This window comes from Semicossyphus pulcher, unplaced genomic scaffold (genome assembly GCF_022749685.1).
Source record: "Semicossyphus pulcher isolate SPU_LCO1_2020_fin unplaced genomic scaffold, fSemPul1.0.p SCAF_6, whole genome shotgun sequence".
In the NCBI taxonomy this organism is placed as follows: domain Eukaryota; kingdom Metazoa; phylum Chordata; class Actinopteri; order Labriformes; family Labridae; genus Semicossyphus; species Semicossyphus pulcher.
Genome location: NW_027211737.1, coordinates 23,342,467 through 23,362,043, shown reverse-complemented (window position 1 = coordinate 23,362,043; position 19,577 = coordinate 23,342,467). Strand labels below are relative to the sequence as shown.

General features: G+C 41.7%; 2 protein-coding genes across 2 annotated transcripts; both read right to left on the bottom strand.

Annotated features, from left to right (window-relative positions):
* Positions 1–2,954: 2,954 nt before the first annotated feature.
* On the bottom strand, positions 2,955–14,360 carry dpysl2a (dihydropyrimidinase like 2a). The gene is made up of 14 exons (XM_069682598.1): positions 14,027–14,360; positions 10,159–10,247; positions 9,807–9,991; positions 9,488–9,652; positions 9,145–9,206; positions 8,951–9,031; positions 8,787–8,855; positions 8,529–8,649; positions 6,073–6,229; positions 5,676–5,817; positions 5,389–5,559; positions 5,101–5,280; positions 4,818–5,013; positions 2,955–4,732 (listed from the first exon to the last, which is right to left on the bottom strand). The coding sequence occupies exons 1-14, from the start codon at positions 14,066–14,068 to the stop codon at positions 4,641–4,643; spliced, it is 1,752 nt and encodes a 583-aa protein (XP_069538699.1). The 5' UTR covers positions 14,069–14,360; the 3' UTR covers positions 2,955–4,640.
* An 870-nt stretch (positions 14,361–15,230) lies between these two features.
* bnip3la (BCL2 interacting protein 3 like a) lies at positions 15,231–19,304 on the bottom strand. Its single transcript, XM_069683485.1, has 6 exons — positions 19,223–19,304; positions 17,832–18,105; positions 17,661–17,742; positions 17,464–17,570; positions 17,235–17,384; positions 15,231–16,948 (listed from the first exon to the last, which is right to left on the bottom strand). Exons 1-6 carry the CDS (start codon positions 19,272–19,274, stop codon positions 16,900–16,902), a joined length of 714 nt encoding a protein of 237 aa, XP_069539586.1. The 5' UTR covers positions 19,275–19,304; the 3' UTR covers positions 15,231–16,899.
* Between the last annotated feature and the right edge of the window lie 273 nt (positions 19,305–19,577).

Sequence of the window (19,577 nt, the reverse complement as noted above, 5' to 3'; positions counted from 1 at the left end):
CCAGTGTGATGGAGGCATAGCAAGTACATCTGGTGACTCATGTTTGCACACTTTTCCCAGGAGGGCTTAGCTTTGTTAAGTCTTCCTGATGCTTTTTCACTTCTCTCTAAAGCTCTCATCAGCGAGAGAAGATGTTGACATTACAGGATTCCCCCTCTCCCGTTCAATCAGTGCGCTCATCTTGCTGCGTCCTAATTGGACGGCTGTCAAACAGCCAGGGGGCTTTGCTAATCACAGAGCTGTTGTTGATGTGTGCATCCACTGTGACTTTGTCTTGCTCAGTTCGTTTTACTGGGAGCGTCCCTGTGGGTGAAGAGTCCAAGGAGCTGGAACAACAAATGCTGAGCTGAAGCCGAAGTGGCGTGTCACGACTCTGTGCCTCCACCTAGTGTCTCACTGCCTCTCTGCATTAACTCTAAATACTGCTGGGATTTGAAGATAGGTTTAACTCAACAATGTAGTTAATTCCAACATTTGAAATTGATAATACTTACATTTATATATCAAATATAACCCAATATTTTCTGCAATTAGTACTACTGGAGAATTATGTGACCAATAGGATCTTTTAATAAAAGATTTTTGAAGTTTCAGAGCTTCCACTTTGGTAAAAGTAGACATACTATAAAGATTCTCCTCAGCAATTAAATACCTATAAAAATTAGCTTACAAAATCGTTAGAAAATTTTTCATGATGCAGAAACATCCATATAAAATATATATATTTGTGTGTCATATACTTCCTGCCCCCCTTAAAAGTTCAATTATCTCAATTAGTTTGAAATTACAGATACTTAATTGTTCTATTTGTTATTCAATTCCATCAATTATCTATACCGCTTATCATGTTCAGTCCTCTTTAAGGGGGGCTGGAGCCTATTCTAGCTGTCATTGGGCGAGAGGCACCCTGAACTGATCGCCAGTCAATCACAGGGCTGATACATAAAGAGAGAGACAACCTTTCACACTCACATTGAAACCTACAGGCAATTTTAGAGTCACTAATTACCCTAACGAGCATGTCTTTGCACTGTGGGAGGAAGCCGGAGTACCTGGAGGGAACCCACACATGCACGGGGAGAACATGCAAACTCCACACAGAAAGGATCGACGTCGTTAACCACTGTACCACGATGCCGCCCTATTTGAAAAATTTCAAAAGTTAAACTACTAAACGCAACGACACCAAAGCGTCAGGTAAAAGTCTATCCTGAGTGTGTCACATGTTGCATATTGAGCCTTGATTTGCTTCCAAACTAGTACTGATGTGACACATCCCCCTTATAGGTTCACGCCTTTAAATTAAGTTATGATAACGTAAGTTCATGAATAGGACCACGCCTCCCTCACTAACTCCATCACCTGTCTTGTTAGCTGTCACACCTGTGCCACCCAAATACAATTACCTGTGCATACACATACTGTGTAAGTCTGCCTAACCCTTTCTCTCCTGTTTCTCTCAGTTCTCAAAACCTTCCCTCCCAAACCCCTTTCCTCTCCTCTCTCCTATCCCAACACAGGAACCACTGGGAGATGCTGAATCAGAAAGCACGTAGAGACGTGCCCCCACCCTGAGTCTTGACTTCCAGGTTCCTGACAGCTCCAGCTGACTCGACCCCATTCGACCCCCTTTTCCTCCCGCACTACTTCAACCCCTTCTCTTCCTACCTTACCTCAACCCCCTCTTACCCCACCCAACCTCTACCCTTTAGCAGATTACAAATAAACTACTTTTATACCGTAACAATAGCGTGGTCTTGTTCGTGAACTCGTATTTAAGAAGTGAGCTTAAAGAAACTTCTACAGTCAAACTCTGCCCATGCTTCATTGTGCTCTGTGAAGCTGAAACAACCAAGAGAAAACAAGCTTTTTGAGAGTATGGTGACTATTTATATTGTTATAACAGATCCATTAGTGTGCACATTTTTGTAGCCTAATGTCTCATTAGTATTGTAACGATGCAACATATTAAAAAAAATGTTGTTTGTAAAACCTCAGTCTTAATGAAGCGTGTAACTCCAGCGATGAGAGTAGAGATAGTAGAAAATACACTAGTCATTGAGCAAATGTATTTAGTTACTGTACACCTCTGATTTTTACTCATTACAGTCGATCAGCTGATCAGGGAAAAATAATAATTTGTGCACATGAAAGAATACAATCAGTGTTCAACTGAAAGTTAAGTACACCTTTCATGGAAAATCTGCTTATGAGGGCACACAGGGAACACTAAAAACTCAACCTTTATAAACATGACTACTATGTTCCCCTTAATATTATAGAATGATTTTCATTAAAGACCAGCTCCAGTCATGTTTTAAGACATATAAAATGTTCTGCTTGAAATAATAAATTGTGTCTGATGTTTTTTCTACAAAATTCTAAAAACTTCTCCCAAGGCATCTCCTTGTTCTACCTCATTCAAAATTCATGAATCTGCATAGACCCCGCCCACTATGCAAATTTCCAACCTCAGTCACAAAAACAAAACACCTCTCTGCCATCGTTTAGTGGCAACTTGTTGACACTTAACTAGCTTGAAATGTAGTCATTAGTAGCAGCAACATTAACGTTAGTAGTCAATAGTGAGTTTGCAAAAATGACGACGACGGTTACAGCTGACTCGCACATCACCGAAGTGGTTGCCATAGGTTACACATAATAATATGCATAGCGTCAGCCTGTCCATTAACGGTATTGGCTCCTTAGGTTTGTGACATCACAAACCTGCCAATCTGAAAATGTGTTGTTCAGCCTGTCCATGGTACACCAGTTTAAAAGCAGACGATGGTGGTGACTGCTTATGTTGTCCCTGATATGTCTTGTAGCACATGAAAAACACCACATGGAGATGTTAACAAGGTTAAACACTGGATTTACACTGGAGGGGGTCTTTAAAGTTCAATATGGTTAATGTATTCATGCATAAGAAAGAGTTGATACCATACGCTTCATTTTTATTACTTTAATCCACTGAAGTCAACGCAGAAAGGGTCAAATGCTGACAGGACCGATGATTTCCCCCAAAACCCTGATATCCTACAAAACATACATGACTGAGAGAGTATCACACTTGCTGGGAGAGGGGCAACAACAGTGCTCAACATCACAACTCAATAACCATCAAGAAACTTCCCCCAATGTAAATCACTTCACATTATAGCTCGGCATACAAAAAAACCTACACTTGACAAGGCAATGAGGAAGAAATAACCCAGTGTTTTACAGTCAAACTGAAAACCCATTGCAGTTTGGTGAGTACAATAACTACCTCGAGTGTATCTGGTGTCGGGGCAGGTAGAGGGGTGAGGGGGTAAGAGAAGAAAAACTGGATATCTGGTAATTCATTCACAACACTAACACCGAGAACAGTGGACACATCATCAGCACGCTGTGACGGGTTTCATGTACATACCGAAGAGTTTTTCATCAGGTCTCAAAGATCACGATTTCACTTCTTTCAAGAGCCTTCATAGATACAGTGTGCTATCAATATCTTACAGAACAGGCAGGCAAGTAGTTCAATTCAACAAAACATACAGACATAGCCATTACAAAGGAAAGGTTGCAAGCTCACTAACATTTTTTTTTTACCATCTGGATTGTTACAGGTGCAAAACAAAGGATGTCAGAACTGGTGAATCTGCTCTGGCTGAGAGTGGACTTAGACATCACCTGCACATATACAGCAATGCGAATATAGCACCGGGTGCAGAGAGGTTGTCGGCAAATCTCCCGTCTAGCTTCTCCCTTGTCTGAATTCTGAACAATATACACCGGTCTGATTATTAGAAGCTTGTTGCCTCGACTTCCTCTTATAGACATGAGGAGAAAACAATGTGATGAAATGGAGGAGGAGGTGTTTTATGCGAGCCGATTCTCCCCTCATGTTCAGGGCGAATCTGAATAAATGGCGATGACATCCCTAAATACCTTTTTTTTCCCTTTCAGTACCTTTTCAACAATGTGATAAAAACATAAAACATCGATTTAAAAAAAGTGCAACTATAACACAAAAGGAAGACCAAGGTGAATTGTTCAGCTGCACCAAACACCTACACAAAAAATACTGCAAACTTGAGATAAAATAGCCGTTCTGTTTGTTTGTTTGTGGGAACAATGTAACCACAGAAATTCTGTATTAAAAACAACAATCTTGCAGTGTAACAGCGTTACATCATGGACGACTAAAGGTGGTACTGCGACGCAACCACCAGCACATTCAAACTTATATCTGATGGGAAAAATTGTGTGGTTTCTAAAAATGCCCGCTCATGAAACTTAAGCTTTCTGAGGGCAACTAAACAGCTCAAACATGTGCAGCAACAATTATACAAAAAAATGTAAACAATTAATTGAATCAATAATCAAACTGGGCTTAAAAACAGCAAACAAGCTGCTTCAATTCACTTGATCCTTCCTTGAAAATGGAATATGGCAGGAAAGATGAGTCAGAATGATATAGTGCCTCTTTTTCTTGCATGAGGTGACGTGGTGGTAGTGTGTGAATAAGAATGGATGGAGTGCTTGTGGGTGGGGTGCAGGCGGAGTCAGAGGTGACCAGATGTGATGTGACAGCAGTAAATGTGGCCTCTGGTCTCGTGTTGCCCTGCGTCCCCGGCTCCGTTTGACAAAAGAGCTCAGCCGAGGCTGGTGATGTTGGCTTTTCCACCGGGGGGAGCCACGATGCGCTGAGTGGTGCGACGAGGAATGTTGTCGTCAATTTGGGCACCTTAACAATGAAGGAACAATAAGCCTTTAATGTCTAGTTGTGAAAGAGGCCAGCTGCGATTAATTGAATGTGTGCTTTCACTCACCAGACAGACTGAAGCCGGACTGGTGGAGGTTGCGCACTGGCTGTGGAGCGTACTGCTGCTGCTGCTGCTGCTGCTGCTGCTGTTTGGCAGGAGACGTCTTCACTGAGGAGACCGTGGACATCACCTTAGGAGTCACGGCCACCTCACACACCGGCCCGTCATACTGGCCCCTGGGGACTCCTCGCAACTCTGTGAGCTAAGCATACAGAACAGTTCATCAGACGACAAGCTGTGTAGCACAAATGCTACACTATCTACTAAGAAATGTAAGTTGCACCCTCACCCTGCTGCGAGCCTTTATCCTCTTGTACACGTGGTCAGAGAAAGGTTTGCGGCTGATGTAGCGTCCACAGCCCTCCGTGGGGTGAAGGCTGCCCTCCTCCAACACAATCTTACCCTGGCTGATGACAACAACAGGACCTCCACGCACCTCAGTGCCCTCAAAGATGTTATACTCCACAGCCTGGGACAAGGGGAGACGGGATCAGGAGGCAGACATTTAGCTGTCTATAAAGTCTTAAAAAATGTCCTGAAAATGTCTAAGAAACATGTAGGAGTAAAGATATCTGACCAGGTTGTGGCTCTTGGCTGAGATGATCTTGGTGACATCGGGGTCCCACAACACGAGGTCGGCGTCAGAGCCCACAGCGATGCGGCCCTTGCGGGGGAACAGGTTGAAGATCTTGGCCGCGTTAGTGCTGGTCACCGCTACAAACTGGTTCTCGTCCATCTTGCCAGTCACCTTTTGGGAAAGGACAACAAATCTCACACTGGTATCTAAATCTACACAAAGGTTTACAGTTTGCTTTATGTAAGGAATTTTGGGAATGTGTGAAGAGTGGGACGCAACAAGCTCACCACACATTTGTCCCAGATTAGGGACATCCTCTCCTCAGTGCCATTGGTGCCCTCTGGGATCAGGGTGAAGTCATCTTTTCCTATTGCACGCTGGGAAGTCTGGAAAGTGCAGTGAGCACTACCAGTCACCTGCAGGTCCCCACTGGATAAGATAGACAGCAGGAAAGTTTATGATATGCTTCATATGTCAATAAGTGTCATCTTATTGTGAGAAAGATGACATTTATTAGCTAGAATTTAGAAAGTGCATGTATGAAAATGTCTCTGCAATGCCTTCCACAATGAATGTGCTCGCAGAAAGAGGTATAGCTGGGTAAAAATAAAATGCAGCACACCTCAGTATATAGCACATGTCAAATTATGTTCCAGCTATCTTTAGGCACAGAGGAGCACCCACCATGACAACAGAGAGTTGAGGTAGTCGGGGGTGGTGGGATCAGGACTGAGCGGCGGAGAAGTGACAAAGGCTGCAGCTTTGGCCCAGTTCTTGCTCCAGTAATGGGTACCGTCCGTGCCCAGGCTGGCAGATATGGGCTCCCCGTAAACCACAGCACCTACAGGAGCAGACAGGATGATGTTAGAGTGAATGTAGAAAGCCTATCTGCAAAAGTTTAAAGTAGGGTTGTCGTGACACCAACGTTTTTAGCTTCGATACAAGAGTAGTATACAAATGATGATGCTCGTTACCTCTAAAATGGCAAAAAGAAAGTTATGTTTTCGGCACCCAACATTTTTTTATTACCAACCTGTTCATGTAATAATAGAAGGAGAAATAAAAGGCATAATGAGTAGGATATTGCTGTCTGTCCACAAAATAGACGGCCCCTTGTGCATCGGTATAAGACGTGACAAAGCGTCTGTATCAAGCAGCAACCTCCGGTGGTGAAAAATGAAGCCGATGCAGTTCCTCGAGTGGCCACTTGAGGCTGGCTCCAGAAAACAATAAATAACATTACAGCAGGTGGGAAATTGCCCATTATCACAGCAGAAAAAAAACATGTTTACAGCCTGGTACAAAAAACGGTTTTGTTATAAATAGCTAATTCTATTGTTCAAGATAACTGTACAAGGGGTAACACACCCGTTTTAATTATATCAAGCCTTAAATAATATGGCCTGGGTCACTTGAGTGTCAGGTGCGTACTTCTGGATGTCTGCTAGATGTCAACACAAACACACAGTCACTAAACTTTGCTTCACCGTGTTTGCGTTGTTGGAGCCTTTTTGGGATTTAGCCTGTTCAGTGTTTATCAAACATGTATTTAATCGGTGGCCAGTGTATAAGAGTCAGGAGTTGTTTGCTTTTCCTCAGAGAGATTACGGAAGACGGTAGTGATGAGGAGACCGGTTATTTTAAGTTTCCTGGTATGTGTTGTTCATCCGCCGCTATCTCACCGGGCGTGTGAGCGGCTTCATTTACGCAGTCAAGAAACCAATGGATGACTTCATCGTGGCTCCATCCATTATTTATACAGTCTATGGTTTGTATTTGACGACTTGGGAGTGAGAAATGTCTGATGTGACATGGATGTATAAAGAAGGGAAGAGCAGAGAACCTACAATGTGTGCTACGGCTGCATTCAAACTCATTCCTGTGCTGAGGTTTGTTTATTTTTTTATTCAACCTTTATTTAACCAGGAAGTCCCTTGAGATAAAATCTCTTTTCTGAGGGAGACCTTGCCAAGACAGAATACCAGTTACAGTTCCAATAAAGATAAAACAATAACAAACAAGAAGTACAATCATCAAATACAAAAGGAAAGGACCAAGACCGGCTCAAATGAAGCAGTTACATTTTTCAGAAACATGGACTTTTAGCATGGCTTTAAATTGTTCCAAGGGGACTAGATTTTCAAGATGTAGTTTGCTCTGCAGATTGTTCCAAGTCCACGCAACAAAGTAGGAGAAAGCTAAAGCTAGCTAAAAATCGATAAATATAAGTGACGAGTCAATTCGAAAAGATGAAGAGATGAATCGCAATACTATTTTTTAAACAGCAGAGGGCGATATCTGCTTTTGGCTTCTCTTGTTCGACGTCATCATGTCTTTTGCGTCTGTAGCTGAATAGAGGAGTAAATAAATAGTTTAACCGTCACAATTGTGATGTGCGCCTGTGTAATTGGTTTTCTACGACTTCAAAGTCAGTCTGATATCTCTTTTGTGCAGCCCTTCATCAGTGCATCAGAGCCTGTAGATGTGTACCAAATTCCAGCGGCGGCATCCTGTTTTGTCATCTGCATTTAAACTTTTAGCACGCGATGCTGCTGCTGCTGCTGTCACACAATTTATTTTGTTTGAAGATAACAGACTTAAAAGTCCCAAATAGCCTAACAGAGCATATTTTTTCTCATGAATTGTACACATGAGCATTATGGCACACTGCATTTATCTTAAAGGCTATAATTTCCTGTTTTTTTAAATAAATAAACTATACAACCTCAAAATTAAAAATGATTATTTAAATTTATATTTCTTCATAAATATGAGAAAATTGTATCGTGAACCCAGTATCGGGATTTAACCGTGAGTTGATGAGTCGTTACATCCCTATTTGGCCGTGTTTATTTGTGCTTTAGAACGTAGCTACAGTGAAACAAATGTTTTGTTTTTTTACTGCTTTGTTCTCCCTCTACTCACTCCCTCTCTCTGTTGCTCGATCACTGCTGCTCTTGCTAACTTTTATTCACAACCTCTGTCTGAAAATCTGATTGTAGATCTGCATGTAAAAGCTTTGGAAGGCTACTTTATTAAAATTCACTTAACAGAGATTGTAACGTTTAAATACCTGGTATGGAATAAGTGTTGAAGTATTGATTGTTTTGACGACCCTTGTTCAAAATGCCTCCTCTTACCCTTTTTCCTGGCAAGGGCGATGACATCAGCAGCACTCTTGCTCATCACTTTGGTGACGTAGAGAGGACAGTTGGTCTGATTAGCAATGGTGACAGAGCGATTCACTGCCTCAGCCTCCACCTGTAGACACACACACAGCCAGATTAATCAGCAGCCTGGTTTCCATAGCAGCTTTCTGACAGCCTATGTTCTCATCTATACTGTACATTGGGCATTTTTTATCAAAAGTACATTATCACAACAGCCCTCCCTCTTACCTCCTCTGGGCGGCTGAGCACGTGACCTTCAGGCCCCGTGATCCCCAGCTCCAGAATGCGCCTCTGCTCCTAAAACAAAAAAGAAAAAAAACATCATCATCATCCAAAAGGCCAACAACTGCTGACAGCGGAGACATGACCTGCTTTATCAGTGGTTCTGTTACCTCTAAGATGATGTCTCCATTCTCAGCATGCACCTGTGCAATGGCCCCAAGGTCTCTGATGACGCTGAACACCTCATAGATCTGAAAGACAACATACCGGTCAGCTCGTAGGGCAGTCATGTTCTCAAAAGACATCTAACAGTCTAAAAAACATGTACTTTGATAGACAGCTCAGCAGAGCGTGCAGAGCATACCTGAGAGTCAGAAAGTTGGAAAACATCCTTATAAGCCAAATAGACCAGGAAAGAGTTGACACCTGAAGATAGAAAACTTATGAGAGAAAACAGCCAAAGGTGGAATAAAGAGAGCAAAGAGGGAAAAACGCAGAGCAGAGGCAAAAAGTAAAAACCAAAAGGGTAAAAATTACAACGCAGAAACATTTAGTGACTGTTTTATGGTCTGTGAAAAGTGTTTTTTCCCCATCAAAGGCTCAGAAACACTTTTTATTGAAGCGAAAGGGGGAAATGTTGTACCAGTAAAGTGGAAGTTCAGTTTGGACTGCGTGTGGAGACAAAATCTGAATATGTTGATGCATACCATGATCCTTCACCAGGGCCTCCATCTCCTCTTGAGTGCCTGTGTTCCACTCGGTGATGTCGACATGCAGAGAATAGTCGCAGCAGGACTTGCTGTCCGCCCACTCCCTCCACTGTTTAAAAGCTGCAACCAGGCCAACGCCTGGCTCTTGCACCACGTGGTCAACTGTAAAACACAAACAAGCAGGTTGGATTAAATGTGCATAAGCAAACAGCTTAATTAAATCATAAGCTCGATAGCACGCACATCTGCATTGGTATTATCCCTGCAACAGGATTACAGAGCTTTAAAACACATGTCTGAAATATATGACACATACTGATCATAGTCGTCCCCCCAGCCAGGGCCGCCTTGGTGCCCTGGTAGAAGTCATCTGCTGACACCATGCCTCGGTCGGGCATCTGGAACCGGGTGTGCACATCGATACCCCCGGGCATCACCATTCTCCCATGAGCCTCTATGATCTTAACTCCCCCAGGAACAATGAGGTTGTCTCCTATTTGCCTGAAGGAGACAAACAAAAGAGATGAAGTATAGAATGAATGACGGTAACAAATAAAACTAAGACAATCTAAATTCCAAGAATCATTTTAAAAGGCTTGTATGGCCTGTATTTCGCTGCAACAAATATTTTAAAAAAGTAGCCCTGTTAATCTTCAGATGATACTTACTTGATGACTCCATCCTCCATGTAGATATCAGCCAGGAATGACTGATCATCGTTCACTATCTTTGCTCCTTTGATGAGGAGACGGTCACTCTGAAATGAAGGGACAGAATTTTACATTATCCATAAAGCACAAAAAATTCCAGCTACCTACTAAGCATAGAAAAAGAGCGAGAAATCCTCTCTTAATCCCTTTCAGCTAATAGCCACTTCCATTATTCAAAAGTCAATTTAAACCATTATAAAGGACAGTTGGAGAAAAATAATGATTTTAATATATCGTTAAAGGGGGGTATTATGCTCATTTCAAGCTTCATATTTCACTCTGTGATACCTGTGGAGTAGATCAGCATAATTTACAGTTTTAAAAAAATTCATAATTTTTCTCACACTGGTGCTCTGTGCAGGCCCTCATACAGCCTCTGCCTGCACTCAGTCAGCACTGTCCCTTTAAGAAACCCCGCCCCTACAAGCCCGTTTTCCTCTGATTGGCCAGCTCTCTGAAGCCTGCTGACGTCACAAAGTGCAGCGTGTAGAAAAAACTGTTGTTCGAAACCTGGCGTTCACAGCAGCCTGCAGACTGAGCTGAGAAGCCTGGGGATTACTCCAACATACTTTTCCTACAGATTGGAAACTTCACCCGCATTTAGTCTGAACATCCAACATTTTAACATAATATATATGTCTTAAAATGTGAAACAGCACAATAGCCCCTCTTTAATCATTCATAAATATAGTGCAATGGAAATGTGTTGTACTAATTAATTAATCAAATGGTGGAACCCAGAGTCTAGACACTACCCTTTTGACAATCAGGGGATTGAGGCTGTAAGAGCTGAGCCAACAAATAGTCTACACTTCGTTTTTTGACCACTAAAATTTGTATTTTTTTGTCTTTATTTTCTTGCCTTGATATCAACCTATATAAGAAATCCGGCAAGATCCATATATTTGAAAGGAATCATTGGACTCTGAGTGATGTTTGTTTGATGTTATGTGTCGACCCAGGAGCATTTCAAAGGACAAGAAGAGAGAAATACAAGCCTTAAAAAGGTTGATATTTTAGAACAAAAAAGAACAATGTAAGTGATTCATTAGCTCATTATTTTTCCTGGTTTGCTTCCAGAACTTAACTTAGGGTTATCCTAACATGATTTTTTCACACATAAAAGTCACACATTTAAAGGGAGGTCTATTCCTCATCCAAACATTCAAGTAACAGCACGGACAACTGAGTGGCACAATTAACTAAACCTGTATGAGATGAAAGGAGAGCACAGAAGCCTGGCCTACTTCTCCTATAGGCTTACAGGGGTCTCTGAGGACAATACGGAGAGATAATGAAGACAAAAGTGGTTTACTGCTAACCTCACAGCAGGAAATACTCTGTTTATAATGTGTGGAGTAGGAGGGACAAGGACAGCCGGAGTGCATTAGGTATAGTAGTCCTGTGGCTGTATTGACATGATCTCCCAGGCCATTACCCCCCCCTTAACTGGGTCATATAACCCTTTTACCTAAGTGGTCAGCAGTGAGCGCAGGGTGATTGTACCCCAGCTCAAAATGGCTTTCATGGTGCATTGCTGTAGTCCTTACCTCCCTAAACGAATGCATCATTATGTTGAGGCTATGTGCAGCATGTGCACTTCTCTGCCATAAATAATCCTTCACTGTACGATCATGGAACTGAATTGATTATTTGAAGTAGTGAAGGTCTCAACATCCAGCAGTGTGAGCTACAATAAAATAAATTGAAGTGTATTTACAGTACAACACAAACAGTGCTACACAGAGTCGCTAGTTTTTTTGTTAGATACACCAAGCTAAAACTTTATCAGTCTAATGCATAAAGGCATGTGTCATTCAGCCTACCCTTAGCGGTAGAAACAGGGAGGACAAAATAATAGGGTCTTCAGTAAGTATAATGCTACACAATTCAACAGCATCACAAACTGCATCAGTTTTAGCTATGTGTCCCTGAAAAAATAGCAATTAAAGATATAATCCCGAAGATTGTCATGTAAATAAATGTCTGTTAAGTCACTATCTATGACCGAATGAGGTAACACAATGGTGATTGAGCCTATGGCCCACTGATGAAAGCCTTTTCATTTGCAGTATATAGCATTATTACAGACTGGGTGTCTGTGGTGACATTCGCAGATTAGTGACGCGTTTTCCATCACCCAGCAGTGGTTGGTCTGCCAGAGAGGGTAGGCGGAGCTAAGCGGCTGCTTCTCCGGTCTCTGCAAGTGTGAGTGAGTAAGCAGTAATCTACTATGGCTGAACAAACAAAGAAAAGATCGATGACTACAGATACAACTTCAAAAATAAGTGAAAATCCAAGAAACAGAAACAACTTTGACGCTCAGATGAAGGCAAACAGTCTGAAAAGGAAAGCGACCGTCAGCGAGGAAAATCAAGAGTTACAACCGTGACAAAGGGAGCCAACTGTAGACGTCTGGATATGTAGGAAGTGTACTCCCACAGTTACTGTTTATCACCAGAAGGTGCCGCCAAAGAGAACAAAACTGGAATCTTCGAGATTATATCTTTAAGTGCAACTTACTGCTGAAGGAAGAAATCTGCATGATTAAAATATTACATCCAATTTGTGCTTATTTCACATGAACAAAAGCCTTACAAGCAAGAACATATTATGCTTATAATTATGCTTCATAGAATATGTAAAATTTTCATCATTGTTACATCAAATTATGGCTGCAACATCAGTTAGTTAACATGTTTTTTTAATGTGCAGTGCATGCCATTGTCTCAATAGCCAAATATACTTCCAAAATAACGTGACCTACAAAGATTACAACCTTTGCACCACTGCTTTTATACCTGCTGAATTTGAACAAATTCAGTTGTATTCAGTTGCTCAATCTATGTATTTTGTTAAAAGCTGTGCAGGGTAAAACTATGTGCTTCGTTCCTAACTAACTAGTGGTGTGTGATGGTGTGTCTCTGAGAGCCTGGGGGGGGCTGCTGCAGATCTTCTGCTGTCTGCATGTTGTGTCTGGTATGTCATGGCTCTGTGTTCATAACCATGCAGTGACCTGTGAGAAGGACCTGACAACCACCAACAAAACAGAGGGAATACATTTAACTATGTAGCTTAGCTTTGTATGAATAAATAATCAAATGTAAAGCAGTCTATATGCTTCAGTGCTCTGGCACAGCTGCATGATGAAAGATTAGGGAAAAAAGGTTTGGTTGGGTGCTGTCCAATGACCTACTTTAAAAAGAGGGTTTACTTATTCCAACTATCACGGCATCCCTACTGTATGCCCTTAATACTGGGCTTCCTGGGTTCAAATATGCACCATAAAAAAAGACAGACATTATATTGTAAATAACGTATTTCTAACAGTATATCACACAATTAGGTTTAAATTATCAAAGCTTATCAATGCTGCAGCATAAGAATATTGTGCAAAAAAAAAGATGGAGACTGCAAAAGAGTGCAGACTAAGAGGATGTCAGAGGATGGAGGCTGAGATGATGACAGTAAAGGAAGATGTGTCTAAACCTGTTAACTACACCCTAAAGGCAGAGGATGCTGACAGGGAGAGCTAACGCTGCAGCCCTTAATGGCAGCTACAGAGCTGCTTCAAACGAGCTCTGAGTGTTCAGTAACTAACCTTATACATAATAATAATAATACTTGAGCACCAAAGCTGCAAAACCCCTCTTGCAGGTTATCATTACCCACCCTAGACTGTCAGTATGTTGAGCTGAAGCAGGGCTGTGTAAATGAAAGGCTAAGCGTTGCTAGCTTCTGGTCTAATCCTGAGGCTCACCGCACGTTAAAAGAAACACCACCACTGAAGGATAAATACATCTTTAATTAATAAAACAATACTCACTGTAATTCGGGGAATGTTCTTCTTTCCTTGGTAACCCGACATTTTGAAGATGCCTCTGTCACAGCTGCCCCCTGCCTCTCGGCTAACGCTAGCTAGCTCGACTGGAAAACCTCAGCTGCCAATGAAAGGATGAATGGATGCTCTGCTTGGTGGCCAGACGACGCCCTGGGATATCTGTGCGCTCCTGTCTGACAATTTCTGTCGCCACTGAGGAGAGTTTGCACAGTGCAGCCTAACAAACAATCTTAAATTAACGGATATATCTTTGTCTTGCAGTCCTATCCTTGGATTTACTGCTGAAAGAGGTCCCTGAAGACCAGACAAGCACCAAGAGGAGAAGGGCCACAAAGAGGTACCGCGCATGCGCACTGCCCCGCCCTGCTCAGCTACAGCTCCATGTTTCTGTAATGGTTTGTCATCAGTTTGGGGGAAACAGGGTCAGGATCACAATTATGGGGCAGGGACCTAAACAGGTTCTTGGGGAATAAAATCATTATATTGATTAACAATTATAATTAAAATTCCCAAGCGTAAAAATATTAATATTTAGCTTTATAGTGGCTGCAATAACATGGGAGCAGTCATATAAGATAACTCTTTGCCCTGGGCTACACAATTTTACCTAAAGGCTACCTTAAATGTTGTTTCTGGCTACACTGTACGTAATATCAATATGTATAGCTGGGAAGAATTAAAACACTTTATACAACTGTGAGAATTATTACACTTTGAGCCATGTTTTTACCATAATCAAGCTCCCAGAACCTGGTATAAATCATGGCATCTCACAGGTTCCTGCCATGCCTGCGAACAAGCAAGGCTGGGTCTGTTAATTGAAATAAAAATGTGGCAATAATATCATGCATGCAATCCAGAAAGGTACATCATCTGAGATTAAAATGAGTCAGTTATCTCCTTGTACAAATAGTATAGAGAAGGGACCCTTTGTAGAGGTATACATTGGGGTTTCTGCGACTCAAAAAATTGGGGCCTGTGACTGACAGGTTGACAATTTGATCCCTGAACCACCAGGATAAATCTGGGTGGGTAAAGAGAAAGAGTGGCACCTGCCCATCGATCATTAACACCACTGAGGAACCCAGGAGCAAGAGGCTTAACTCAGACTATGGAGCTCTTTAGTGGCCACTGTGTATGTACTAGGCAGCTTCTGGATGTGTATAACTGAGTGTGAATATGAGAAAAATAATGGTGTTAATTTTATTGTCTTTCCTGCATTTACCTACAAACACAAGCAAATACATAACAGAATGTATGGCTCATTCTCCTCCATTCAGATTTTACAATAAGCTTTACAGAAGCCCATAATGATGATATGTGCATTTTATTAGTTATTATGACTTAAATAAAGCATTAAGGTCTGTGCAGTTCTACCCACTCTCTTTGTATTTATATCTCAGCCACTGTATACAGTACAAACTTTATTCAAATTCCAAAATGCTCTGTATTGCACACTGATCAACTGTACATAAGCCTGTTATGGTGACAGTTTATTGGTTAGTATGAGTTATATAATGCATCAAAGCCCGTATGTATGATGGGTGCTGAAGCTGATGATACTGTACATTATGGTCAATGGTTTTTCATATGACTCTCTAATGTCGTTTACAAACATCCAGCCAGCATCAACATACAGAATCACATCTAGTTTCTGTAAGCTCTGCACACTCTGTACACTGTTTATTGTATTATATTATGTGAAATGATTGCACAGTGTAATCTAGATAAAGTCAGAAAACACTCGTAAATGAGGCCCCTGGAAATACCTTCCTCTTCGCTTGGCTTCGGCAATTAAACAACAGCAAGAACACATTACGCACACTGCCACAATGCTATGTAATAACAATGATATAATATGCATTAATATCAACGTATAAACAAATTATACAATGTCGCAAGGTGTACACGGGGCAGATCACAGCTTAGATTAATTTTCACACCTACATCTTTAAATACCTAAACATATCAGAAAATCAAAAAAAAAACAGTCTAAGATAAATCACCAATGTGCAGTGGTGAAAGGTACAAATTTGGCACTTTGCCATCGCTGCTATGCTATGTTAAAGAATACGATATGTTGGCAAAAAGAAAGAAAAACAGCATATGGCCTGGTAAATTGCCATTTAGCCTAGGTTTCACTAGCATAGGTAGTCAAACAACCTCATTGTGAAATTTTGCAGCTACATACTACATCAGTGTTTAAGCTTTCCAACCTTCAAAAAAACAAAGCTTTTATAAGAAACCCTCGGGAGTACAACTTCTATCCTCGGAAATGTGTGGAATTTAAAAAACAAATCCCACTGTGCAGCATCATTAGTTCCCCCCTCCCCCAATAACTGCACCTTGAATGTTTACTTGAAAAAAGTTAAGGCGATACAAGTCCCCACTGTTGCAAGAGCCAATTCAATTTGTTGGTATTGCATGTATGGCGCTTATTTTTTGGTTCATACACTCTGCCTACTGAGACACCAGAGGAGAGATGCAGCGCGGGAGAAAGGCCAGATTTCTCATGACAAAACAAAACAAGTAGAGAAACTTCAACCCTGAAGCCACCAGACATCAAATCCATGTCACAAAGTTTAAAAGGATGACTAATCATTTCCATCTGTTATCTACTGGATTCAAGTTGATGACTGACAATGACAATGTTGCCTGGTGTCAAAATGTGATGGAGTGCGGCAACATCACGTCATGTGTTTAACTCTATTACTAAATCTACAATGTGACAGAATTCAATGCTGATTGGAGGAGAAAGGTGGGTTTTACGATAGATGCAGAGAGACAGCTTGACTACAGGAGGATGGTTGGGAGACTTGGGAGACAGGAGAACATCCAGGCACTGCTTCAATTTCTATTCAGTAGGAGCTGGTGGAGGCTGTGGCAATTCTTTTCCCAATGTACACCCTAGAGAAAATAATACAGAAAAGATATGAGAACATAGCAGTCGGAAAAAGGGAAAACAGAAAACACATAACCGAGCAGACTGGAATCAAATGCATAAATTGCAGAGACTAAATAGAAGTGCACTGATAAACTGACAATCTCATGGCCCTTACTGACCCTCTCCAACAGCGAATGGTGAGTCACAAATTAAAAACAACTGGCACAACCAAGTAAAAAACCTTGAGGCAGGCAGGTAGGTAGAGCAAAGCAAAGCTATAAAGACAGAACTGTGTGAATTCAGACTTACCCGATGCCAAGAGCGAGGATGTGTGAGATGAGTAAGGAAGGGATGAAAACTTTGAGGAATTCAGCAGAGAAGATGCCGCCTTTCTTCATGACTCCGCTCTTTCTCATACTGAGAGACACCGAACGTCGAGGGTGCCTGAAGTGGAACTCCCTGAAAGAAATCAACCAATTAATTCAAAGTTGTTTCAATATACTGAAGAGATTGATTTACGAAGTAAGAGTCTGCTTACTTTGGTGGAATGTTTTCCGGTCTGCTCGACCAATCAGCGACCCAGTCTACTTCTTTGTTCATTAAGATGTCTTCCTCTCTGTCCTGCTCCGGACCCTCATCCTCTGACTGCAAATGCAGGGGTAAAATAGTTAAGTTTTAGGGGACAATAAAAAAGACTCGAAATATTTTGAAATAGTGTTTTTATTGTTGTTTTACCTGACTACCTCTTGGGCTGGGCATCTCCACATCAAAAGTTATCTGACCCTCGTCCTGATCTGGACTTGGTGGCCTTTGAGGACTGAGTCAACAAAATGGGATGTAAAACAAACTTGTACACAACAGTAATTGTCAGAGCTTTAAAGAACAAACAATGGCCTGTATTTCTACCTGTCACAGGAGGAGTTACTAGGGCTGGATTCATGCTGTGCATCCAGGAGGATCTTTTCCATGTCTCCATTGTGGATAGAGGAGGACGATGGCACATGCTCTAGTCCCCCGATAAGAGTTTCGTCGCTCTCAGGCACCACTTCCAGGGTCTCCAGAGTTTGACTCATGCCAGCATTCGCGTTTATTTCGTCTGCAGCCGGTGCCACTTCCAGGTTGGTCTGCGCAGCGCCCTGGGCTCCTGTGTTCCCATTCAGCTCCAGCTCTACCCAAGAGCCTTGGCATTACAAAAGGTCAAGAGGAGGAAAGGAAAGGAAATGAAGCTGGTCGTGCTTAAAGTGCAAACCAAACAACAGATTGAATACCACAAAGAAACACACCTCTATGTCCTTTCAAAGGAAAACAGCTGACCTACATTTCCTGCACCTCTGACACCATGCATTTAAATGAACTGTTTGTGCACTGCATCCATGCTAGCATGCATGTCTTGTTCCACTGCCCCACAAACAGCTTGAACATTTTTTTTCTAGGCAGGGGGAGGTTATGTAATATCTTACGGCTGGGGGGGCTTGGGTGAGCACAGAATGTTAACCTTATGATAGCACGAGATGCCTTTAGTTATTTTTGCTGGGAAAAAAAATGTTTATTTATTTCGACGACACGAGTCGTTTAACAGTGTTTGCACATTTAAAAACGGCTTTGCCATCCACGCTGCTCTCATGAGAGGGGTTGCATAACTGTGAAGGGCTGTGTGAGACTGTTTGCCCAGACATGTCGCTGTTCCAGCTGTGATATTGACACATATTTAGCGCACGTCCACATTTTCTGTCCGAGCCAATGTAATATTACTTGTAGATATTGTTGATCAATTCAAGTTTTAACATATCTAGCTTTTGCCAGTTTAGGGTTTTAGGAGCTGTTAGTCGGCAGGCACTTGAGCTAACATCCTACTATTGTCTTCCTTTAGAATGTATATACAATTTATAAGGCGGTGTTAATTAATAAAAAGGCAACTCGACTTCACAAGGAATGAGAATAATATAACCCATTATCAGACCATTTAAAAATAATTGTAATTAAAACCAACATATATTTCGTCTTTTGTCCCAAACTTGTTTTCATTTTAGCTAGGGCCCGCCCTACGCCAATTTGTGGACGTGATTGGTCGCCATTCCATCCATCATGCACTTAACACACCGCAATTGGCCAGTTTATGGTGACGTCAAACAACATCACCTCCACCCCTCCCAGAAGAAGAGGAAATACCAAACCCGATGTAACTTTTACAATAAAATCTCTATTAAACGAATAATCTCCGAAACAAACGCAATCATTTAGAATGTATTCAGTAGACTTTGTAACGTAGATACGAAAAAACTGACAGCAGTACGTACCTTGAAGCACGGGCTCTTCGTTATTGTTCCGTTGAGCAGCAGCGGTGGACATGTTGACTACCCAGTTTTAGCATTCATCAACATGACACGCAGACAAACCACAGTATGCGCATGCGCCGAACCTGTCCAGAGTCCAGACCACAGACCGGCAGATAAGAGACCAACTGCAGGCTCCAGATCAGTGATGGGCAACTTCTGCTATTTTCATTTTCAAAGTCACCACACGTAAAATATACAGAAAGATGCCCTTAAAATGTAATAAAGTTTTGACGTTTTTAAACGAAACAAAGTACTTTTGCCTCAATATGTTTTAACTAGTTCATGTGCTAGGTTGCAGGACCTGGATGGACTCTAT

Excerpts from the sequence above, each read along its gene's own strand:
- dpysl2a (XM_069682598.1), bottom strand. The coding sequence starts at position 14,068 with ATGTCGGGTTACCAAGGAAAGAAGAACATTCCCCGAATTACA. Across the intron at positions 9,653-9,806 it reads TGGGGGGACGACTATGATCA|TTGACCACGTGGTGCAAGAG; the intron begins GTATGTGTCATA and ends TGTGTTTTACAG. Across the intron at positions 8,856-8,950 it reads ATGGAGACATCATCTTAGAG|GAGCAGAGGCGCATTCTGGA; the intron begins GTAACAGAACCA and ends TTTTTGTTTTAG.
- bnip3la (XM_069683485.1), bottom strand. The coding sequence starts at position 19,274 with ATGTCCACCGCTGCTGCTCAACGGAACAATAACGAAGAGCCCGTGCTT. Across the intron at positions 18,106-19,222 it reads CGAAGAGCCCGTGCTTCAAG|GCTCTTGGGTAGAGCTGGAG; the intron begins GTACGTACTGCT and ends TGTAATGCCAAG. Across the intron at positions 17,743-17,831 it reads AGTAACTCCTCCTGTGACAG|TCCTCAAAGGCCACCAAGTC; the intron begins GTAGAAATACAG and ends TTGTTGACTCAG.